This window comes from Centroberyx gerrardi, chromosome 13, assembly GCF_048128805.1.
Source record: "Centroberyx gerrardi isolate f3 chromosome 13, fCenGer3.hap1.cur.20231027, whole genome shotgun sequence".
Classification (NCBI taxonomy): Eukaryota; Metazoa; Chordata; class Actinopteri; order Beryciformes; family Berycidae; genus Centroberyx; species Centroberyx gerrardi.
The window spans coordinates 29399331-29409126 of NC_136009.1; the positions used below are offsets into that span (position 1 = coordinate 29399331).

Sequence of the window (9796 nt, forward strand, 5' to 3'; positions counted from 1 at the left end):
TGAAATATAAATGATGGGAATGAACAGTGAGTTGAATGTAAATACAGTTTGTGTCTGTAACATAACAAACACTGATAATGTCATAAAACTACATGTCAATAAAGCCTCTGACCTAATAATAATATAATAAAAATTTGCATTGCATTTTGCCAATAGCATAATAAGTTCTGCTGCTGGTAAAAATGCCACGAAACACTGTGACTTTGTGACATGAGCCAAGATGACGTCTGATGTTTTGTTGACAGTAACAGAAAGACAAACAGGTTAATATTCCCATTTTACAACAGTACAGTGAATATCAGCTTATTTACTCAAAATATAATCATTTAGTCCAGTTGAATATTACTGTTAGTGTTTACTGTTGCTGCACACCTGATGTGGAAAAGATATGTAAAGGGATTTTGGTGTTATTACATTACTGGTTGATGTTATTACATTTTTTTTTTTTCACCTTTATTATTTATTCAGGGGGAGTTTCAGATCACATTTCACATTATTCAGATGAAAAATGGCTACTGAGTCAGCAATGTAATAACCAGTCAATAATGCCATAAGTTATTATGTTACTGGCAGAAATGCTATTATGTTATTGTTTGAAGATTTTTTTTTTTTTATATTACAGTTTTATTACCTTATTGGTATTTAGCAATCATCACATTACCAGCCTCTGCAGACTGATATGAACAGTCTACTGGACTAAAAGCTTTTCACTTACATTATGATTTATTTTACTGATATTATCGTATTAATGTTCATTATACATATCAACTGTAACACAACATTCACCACATGATGGACGCTTTCAGCCGAAGAACCTCCAACCCTGACAGCATGGTGCCAGAGCAGCATCAGTATCTGTGTCAGTGTCACTGTCAGTATCAATATAAATATCAATATCATTATCATTATCATTATCAGTATCTGTATCTGTATCAGTATCAGTATCTGTGTCAGTGTCACTGTCAGTATCAATATCAATATCAATATCATTATCATTATCATTATCATTATCAGTATCTGTATCTGTATCAGCATCAGTATCTGTGTCAGTGTCACTGTCAGTGTCAGTATCAGTATCAGTATCTATCAATATTAGCATCTGTATCTGTATCAGCATCTGTGTCAGTGTCAATATCAATATCAATATCAGTATCAGGATCAATATTAGTATTGGTATCAATATCCGTATTTGTTTTAGTATTAGTAATAGTATCAGTATCAGTATTTATCTTAGTATCAGTATCAGTATCAGTATTAGTTTTGCTCTGTCCACCAGGCAGAGTGTGTTTGTGTTTCTCACCCTTCAGTTTGAGCTGTAGTTCCTGTATGAGCTGTTCCTGCTGGGGCAGCAGGGGGGCGGGGGGGCCTGGGGGGCCCCGGGGCCCCGGAGGGCCTGGGGGGCCTGGGAGACCATGCTGCAGAGACACACACACACACACACACACACACACACACACACACACTAATATATACAGTATCTTCTACAGCTGTAACCATGCTGTCTGAATTAACACGGTAACTGAATTGCCCTTGAGCAAGGCACTGAAGCCCAAACTGCTCAGAGTCCGACTGTAGGAGACTGGCTGTACTGGTCTGCTCCCAGTGTGAATGTGAACAGCAAGCTACTGTGTCACTACATGGTCCATCCTGGTACTTGCAGCATACGGCTAATTAGCTAACTACAGCTAACTAGCACACTACAGCTGACTAGCTAACTACAGCTAACTAGCACACTACAGCTAACTAGCACACTACAGCTGACTAGCTAACTACAGCTAACTAGCTAACTAAAGCTAACTAGCACACTAGAGCTGACTAGCTAACTAAAGCTAACTAGCTAACTAAAGCTAACGAGCACACTACAGCTGACTAGCTAACTAAAGCTAACGAGCACACTACAGCTGACTAGCTAATTACAGCTAACTAGCACACTACAGCTAACTAGCTAACTAAAGCTAACTAGCACACTACAGCTGACTAGCTAACTAGTCCTACAGCGAACTAGCATACTAAAGCTAAACTAGCCAACTATAGCTGACTAAATAACTACAGCTAACAAGTCAACTACAGATAACTAGCTAACTACAGCTAGCTAACTAGCAAACTAACCACCTGTTTATCGCTAGATTTAGCACCCTAGCATCCCCCCATTTAGCTACTTTTTTGGACCAGTGTTAATGTTTTGACTCCCAAAGCATCTGGCAACAAATTTGTAAAGCTAAGAGCAGGAAGGGGGCTGTAGCAAATATGCATATGCAAATTAGCGTATGACATCATCTGGCGACTTTTTGAGCAGCCACCAACCTCTCACCAACCCTTAATGCATGTTAGCGATGCAATGATACTAAATTCAGTTTTAAAGTCTGTTCACAGCAGATATCAGTAAGTAAGTCAGTAAGTAAACAGTGAAAGTTGCTAATAGGGTGAGGATGGGATTTAGCTGGAAGTCCAACGACCCGGGTTCAATTCCCAACTAATGACAACAAGTTCTCTACTGGGAGGGAAGTTGTAGTTTTTAGCTAAAAGTTTCTCTCAATTAACCACAGCCAAAACCTCCCCAAAGCTAACCTTACTCAAAGCTTTAGCTGTCTAACCCTAACCTCAGCTTTAACCAACCACTTAGCCATTAGCAAACCTTTTCATGTGACGAACAGGTGAAAGCATCGTGTCTAATTCCTGCTCTTGTCACTTTCACGGTGGAGGAGCCTACGATGTGATTATTAGTGTCACATCGTAGGCAGTGCTCATTTTACAAAATTTTCGGAGACTGTGTTGTCTAAGAGCGAACTGACCTTGGAGTTCCTCTTGGAGGGTTTGGTTCTCCTGTTGTCTCCCTTGTTGGAGTTTCTCCTGAAGACCAGCCAGGAGCTGTGAGGAGACAGCCTGGACCGCTCCGAGGACAGCAGCTCCTGGAGGACAGGGGAGACGAGAACATGACGTTCACCCGCCATAATCACAGCAAAACTAGGCCCGTGCCACGCCACATTAATATGTTTCCCTCGTCATCATCATCGCACTTCGTTTTTACTCCACTTTCATTCAGCTAGCTCCATCACTTTCCCACATTATATTGCTGCTGTTGTGAAACACCCACATAACTGCAATTTTAGCTTTTTTTCTGTTCTCATTGTCATGTTTGTGTTCAGTGAGTTTCATCACCCTCAAGCCCTTGCAAAACACTGATGAATCCCCATTGCATGATTTCAAAAATAAATAAAAATAAAGGAGAAAATAAGCATGGGGGTGTCCCGGTGGTTCAGTGGTCTAAACATGATGTTCTGGGTTCAAATCTGACCTTGAACCTTGTCATCTCTTCTTCTCTGCCCCATCTCTACTTCTACTACTGTCTAATAAAGGCAAAAATGCCCACAAATAATCTTTAAAAAAAAAAAAAGCATTCCTTTCTTCCTCAAAACTTGCAGATTTTAGTTTTTTGTGGTGCTTTATTAGACCGACACATTACAGAATTGTGGCCTTTGTGATTAATGAGCTTTGACTCTGTTAAATAAAACAAAGCTCATGTGTTTGTGCAGACAAACCACCAGTGAGGATGGACAGAAGGATCATGTACCTGCCAGTGCTGCTGCCTTCTGAGCACTCACATAAAGTTTGATTTTGCACTTTCCCTATATAGGATTTCAATGTGTTTGCCTGATGCACATTGTTGTAGAGAATGCGGTTTGTCTGCAATGTTGATGTTTGTCATGCTGCTGCGTTCTTGTTAAATAAAAGTTAAATACTGTATATATCATCCCTATTGGGTGAAAACCTTGCATCTCCCAAATGTCAACTTTTCACAAACTACGAAAAACAGCCTTGTTTTCAGATTGACCGCCATGAGTTTTAGAGTTTATCCAGTCAGGGTTTCATGGTGGAGTTTTCTCAACCCACAGAGGAGCAGGGAATCCTTCAACCGGAGCTAAAACATGAAAATCACCAAAATTAGAGTTAAGTTTTCACACGACAGCAGCGATATGTAGACTGGGATGTATAGTTTACTGTCATATGTCTTGAACTGTCCCTTTGTCCCTATATGAAGTCCTGTTGTCCTGCACCTGTGCTACTATATTAGTTGATCTTTGCACCAAAGCCACCAAGAAGAATTCCTGCGCTTTAATTAGACTTTGCAAATCAAACGATTATAATTCAGTTTTAAACCGGGGACTTACTGGGATCTCGGTGCTGGCAGCGTCGTTCTCCTCCAGGATCTCCTCCAGGATCTCCGCACTCTCTTCGCTCTCTGCAGCGCTCGCCCTCACCTCCGCCTCCGCCTCCGCCACCACCATCATCATCATCATCATCATCATCAGTCCCAGGAGGAGAGGGAGCAGCAGCAGCAGCCCTCTTACCCCACCCGGAGAGGCCCTTCCCTGGGCTGACCCGGCCAGCATGCTGGGGGGTGGAGGGGTGGAGCTGCAGGCCTGGCGGTGCTCCTTCACAAAGGTGTTGAGCTCTTCGTCTCCGTCAGCCTAGGAGGTTCCCATGATGGATCTGCGGTTCTGTAAGTCTTCTCTGTTAGATTAGATGAAACTTTAATGATCTGGGTCCTTCTCTGGGATGTTGAGGAGTCACTGGTCTGTAACTCTTGTGATGTAGGTTAATGTTATGGTGGTTGCAGATCCAGAGAATTGGTTTTTCTTGGTTTTCCCAAATCTTCTTCCTCTCTTACGTTTCTCTTGAAGGTCCTGCGATGCCGCTTTCGTCCCTTAACGCTCAGTCCCTTCAGCTCTCTTCTGTCTTTTTCCTCTAGTGTCTTTCAGTGTCTTCCAGTATCTTTTTCCCCCTCTCTGAAGTCCCTCTCGAAGATCTAGTCGCTTACTTGCTTTCACGTCCTTTTCTTCTCGTCTGTCAACGTCCCTTTGTGTGTTTTTTCATCTCCACCCCTGGTCAAAGTTAACTTTCCAGCATGTCAGCATGTCAGAGCCTGGCTGCGGTGCGTTCGCTGTACACAGAAAGCGTGTGAGAAGCTGCCAGTGTAAGCTTTTGCCACCTTGCCAGACATAAATACTATGTGTGTGGCGCAGGCAGTGTGTCTATCTGAGTGAGTGTGTGTGTGTGGTATTGGCACTGTGGGTGGTATGGGTGCCGTATACCCCCGGTACCCTCCTCCTCCTCCTCTTCTTCTTCTTCTTCACAGCCCTGTTCTCGCCCTCTCTCTCCCTCACTTTTTCCACTTCTTCCCGTCCGTCTTGTCTTTCGGCGCACAGCGGTTCCTCCTCTGCCTTTGATGCTGCAGATGAGTGATGGCGTTCCTCCTCCAGTCAGACCTTTTGATCTCAGTGTGTTTTCCTTCGCCGCAGCTCTGATCCACCTCTTGTCTGGACGGTCTGGTCTGCACACCTCCTCCTCCTCTCCTTTTTATCTCCCTCCCCTGCGTCCAGACTCCTCCTCCTCCTCCTCCTCCTCCTCCTCCTCCTCAGCTCCTCCCTAACCCAATCTTCCTCTATCTGTCTGTGGATCTGCAGCTGTCACTCCATCTCTCTGCAGTCCTTTCCTTAATGTCTCTCCAGCGTCCCTCTGTCTCTCTCTTTTTTCTTTTTTTTATCTCTTCCCCCATCGGTTATGTCTTTCCTTGCCTCAGGACTTTGTTTTTCTCCTTCTTTCCACCCCCTCCACCTCCACCTCCTCCTCCTCCTCCTCCATTTATTTTCTCCTTCTAAGTTAGTTTTCCTCCTCTGACCTGATCTCCCCTGGGTCCTAATGCCAATGCTCTAGCTCTAACTCCTTAAACAGTGCTGGGAATGTAGAATATCTGTTGCACTTCAACCTGTCTGTCAATCTGTTGTGTTTAGGATCTGTTTTTTTTTTTGTTAATGTCAGAGTGATTTTTTTCATCTGCGCTGACATAAATTCCACCGGAAATTGAAAGAGAACGTGAACAAGAGATTTAATTTGATTTCAGAAATGATGTCAGAAACTTTTATCACCAATTACAATGCACTTCACATCACACAGGGATCTCACATAATGTAGTGGAGGATATTTAATAGACAGTAGAACAGAACAGACAGTAGTAGTAGTAGTAGTAGCAGTAGTAATAGTAGTAGTAGTACTAGTACTAGCAGTAGTACTAGCAGTAGTTCTGCCATGAATGATGATTTTTATTTAATTGTGAAAACGTAGAGAGGGGATAGGTAGAGGGACTCATTCACCAGCTTTTGTCAAACACACACACACACCCACACACACACACACACACACACACACACACACACACACACACAGGGCAGATAAGGCAGGGAGTGGTCTGATGCTCCTCTGTCTGATGAAACGCTGCTCACAGTTGGGTGAGATTCTCTGGTAGAACTGCCCTTTTCAATGAAGCTCTGCCTGCATGCTGATATGGATTATCAGACTTGTTCCCCGTATTGCCAGATATCTCTCTCCTTCAAAGGGTTCCGCTTTATTTCACATCCAAAAAAACACATCTTACCTAAAATTCATTACTCATACACTTAAAAAAATGCAAGTTACTAGTAGTAGTAATAGAAGCAGTAGTAGCAGTAGTAGTAGTAGTCACAGTAGTACTAGTAGTGGTAGTGGTACTAGTGGTAATAGTAGTAGTAGTGGCAATTAAAGTTGAAGTAGCAGTAGTAATTGTAATAGTAGTAATAATAATAATAACCTTTATTTGTATAGCACCTTTCATACACAACATGCAGCTCAAAGTGCTTTACATCAATAAAAGGCAGATAAAAGACCGATAAAAAGATAAAATTCATATAAAAGAACAAGCAAGATGCATTGCATTAAAAGAATCAAATCAAGTAAAATAGAAAGATAGAAGAACACAATAAATACTCCCACTTTTAGATGCACATTGTGAGTGAACCCATATGTTTTTCTTTAATTTTCTTTTCCCCTGTCCTTCCTGATTCTACTCTTGATCCGATATTTACGTCAGATCTCACTGCCTCAGGCAGACGAGAGTCATAGATTCTCCTCTTGGTCAAAAACCTCCCCATCCACAGATGGATGAGGATCATACAGGGTAAAGCTCTGTCCCCCCCACATATAGTGTTCACTTGTGCAAGTAAGCACTACCCGGACAAGACCCGTGTCAGCTCTGTTGGGATCCTGAACAGAAACAGTTAAAATGAAGGCTACTTAAAAGCTAGTAGTAGTGGTAGTGGTAATAATAGCAGCAGTAGTAACAGTAGTACTTGTAATAGTAGTAGTAGTTGTACTAGAAGAAGTAGTAGTATCTACTTAAGTAAAAGTAAAAAGTTTGCTGATGACGCAACTGTGGTGGGCCTCATCAGCAACAATGATGAAACATCACACAGAGAGGAAGTGGAGCAACTGGTGAGCTGGTCCAACAGCCTCTCTCTCAATGTAGACAGAACAGAAGAGCTGGTTGTTGACTTCAGCAGGACGCCTCGCCGGCTGACCTCGCCACAGTGGAGAGGGTCAGGAGCACCAAGTCTCTTGGTGTGCACGTCTCTGACGACCTCACCCGGTCTCTCAACACCAACTCTGCAGCCAAGAAGGCACAGCGACGCCTCCACTTCCTGCGGAGACTGAAGAGAGCCGGCCTTCCCCCGCCCGTCCTCACCAGCTGCTACAGAGGCGCTGTGAGAGCGTCCTGGCCGGCTGCATCACCGTGTGGTTTGGGAATCGCAAAGCATCGGAACGCAAGACCCAGCAACGCATCGTGAGGACGGCCGAGAAGATCATAGGGGTCTCTCTCCCCTCCATCCAGGACGTCTTCCAGAGCCTCCTCCATCGTCCCACCCCTCCCACCCCTCCCACCCCTCCCACAGACTGGCTGCCCCTCTGCCATCAGCAGAAGGTTTCGCAGCATCAGAAACTGTTCTGCGAGGTTCTACACACCCTGCTGCACCTCACCCCCACACCCCACCCCTACTCCACACACTGCCCCCTCCCCTCCCCACAACACATGCCCCCCCTCTCGCACACACACACACGGGAACATCCCCACATTACACACACACACCTCACCTGGACTACACCTCTCTGCTCCTGCAATGGACGTTTCAGGACTGCCCTGCACCGACACTTTATACTGGACCATCATCTCCGCTGTGCTCCTATTTGTATTTGTACCATGTGCAATTACCACTGAGGTTACTGGTTAGGCATTATTTATATTACCGGTATTTATATTCTATAGTTTTTAAGATACAGTTGCACTGCATATTATATTTAGCCTATATTTTATAATTTCCACAATATCGGTACACTGCTCATAGTGTTGACTGCTAAAAACTACCTACTTACAGTGTGAGACGTTTTTTATTTTGCTTAAATGTCTATTTTATTCTGTCAATCATGGCTAACTGTTCACCATGTTTACATACGGGTGTGCACACCGCACTTTAGATGCCAGCAGTCGCACCTTCGCAGTTCTGTTGTTGTTGGTAATTTTACTTTTTCCTGTGTAGTATGATGTTTGTGAATATCTTTTTTTTTTTTTATCTTTGTGTGTTAGCATCTTGGTCCGTGAGGAACGACATTTCGTTCAGCCGTATGCTAGGTATGTGGATGAATGACAATAAACTTGAACTTGATTTAAAATGTACTGAGATTAAAAGTTCCTCAGCCCTAACCCGCTAAAAGGAGAGAGGTCAGAGTTCAAACTAGATTATTTTCACTGGAAACATTAGAAATGACAAAATAAAGTGCAGAAACAAAGTAAAGTCAGATTCCTCTTCTCACTGTGAATGGATCCACAGTTTGTCAGTTTACGTTGATCCAGTTTCTGCTGCTGATGGAGACACACAAAAAGTACTCAATTAATAGTAGTAGTAGTAGTAGTAGTAGTAGTAGTATTAGTGATATTTGCAGCATCATCATCTACATCCTCTAAAATGTTACTGTTTACTTAGTGAAGGTCTATAAATACATCACACCTTGAATGATATTTAATAGTATTTTTATTTTAAGTAGCTGTCACTTGGTGGGTATCATTGTGAATGAAACGGCTCAGTTGTTCTTTCCTATGAATGGAGGTTAGTAAAAATATAAAATATCAGTATGTATGAAACAGCTTCCTTCTCTTGGCGGAGCGTCTTCTTCTCTGTCTGAACTAGTTTGTACTTGCATGGAAAAGTTTACATCTAACAATATTCTCTTACTCTGAGTAACTTTTACTCTGTGTACTTTTTAAATGAGACACTTTACTTTTACTGAAGTAGATTTTTACACCAATAATTTTACTTCTACTGAAGTAAAATTTCAGCAAAGTGACAGTATTACTTGAGTCGGATAGATAGAGTCAGACAGTATTACTTGAGTCGGATATTTTGGTACTTTTTTCCCATCACTGATACTACAGTGGCTCCCTGGTGTATTCACTCAGTAAGTCCAGCAGGTGGAGCTGGAGAGTCGCCTTCACTGAGCTGCCACTGTAGACAGAAATAGTCACATTTCTTCTTCTTTGATATTTTAAATCGATGCTAAGCAATGCTAATGCTAACCATTTATTTGCAGCAAGTCACTACATGCTCTGAAATATTACTGTCTTGTCAGTAAAGGTCTACAAATACAGTACAGCTTGAATGATATTCAATAGTAAGTTTTATTTTCCTGACAGGAATCATTTTGATGGATCTCATTGGATCTTTGAACGGAGGTTAATTAGAGTAAAATTAATTCTATTTGTTAAAAGGAAAGTTCAGGATGATGTTCAGAGACATGCTTTTCATTTTTTGTCTTTGAAAAATCTCCTGTTTGTTTCCTCAATAGAATATGAAACCAATTCTCTCAAAATCACAACACAAGTTATAAATGGTTTTGTTGGTTATTATTTATGGAGGTAAGTGAACTGGCTTGT

General features: G+C 42.3%; 1 protein-coding gene across 1 annotated transcript in view; it reads right to left on the bottom strand.

Annotated features, from left to right (window-relative positions):
• Positions 1-5311, bottom strand: part of LOC139911406 (adipolin) — a 9835-nt gene extending 4524 nt beyond the window's left edge. Inside the window, exons 1-3 of the mRNA XM_071898933.2 lie at positions 4170-5311; positions 2793-2909; positions 1301-1415 (exon numbers count right to left, since the gene is read on the bottom strand). Of these exons, the coding sequence (XP_071755034.1) occupies positions 1301-1415; positions 2793-2909; positions 4170-4391 (454 nt within the window). The 5' untranslated portion in view covers positions 4392-5311. The remainder of the gene's footprint in view (positions 1-1300; positions 1416-2792; positions 2910-4169) is intronic.
• Between the last annotated feature and the right edge of the window lie 4485 nt (positions 5312-9796).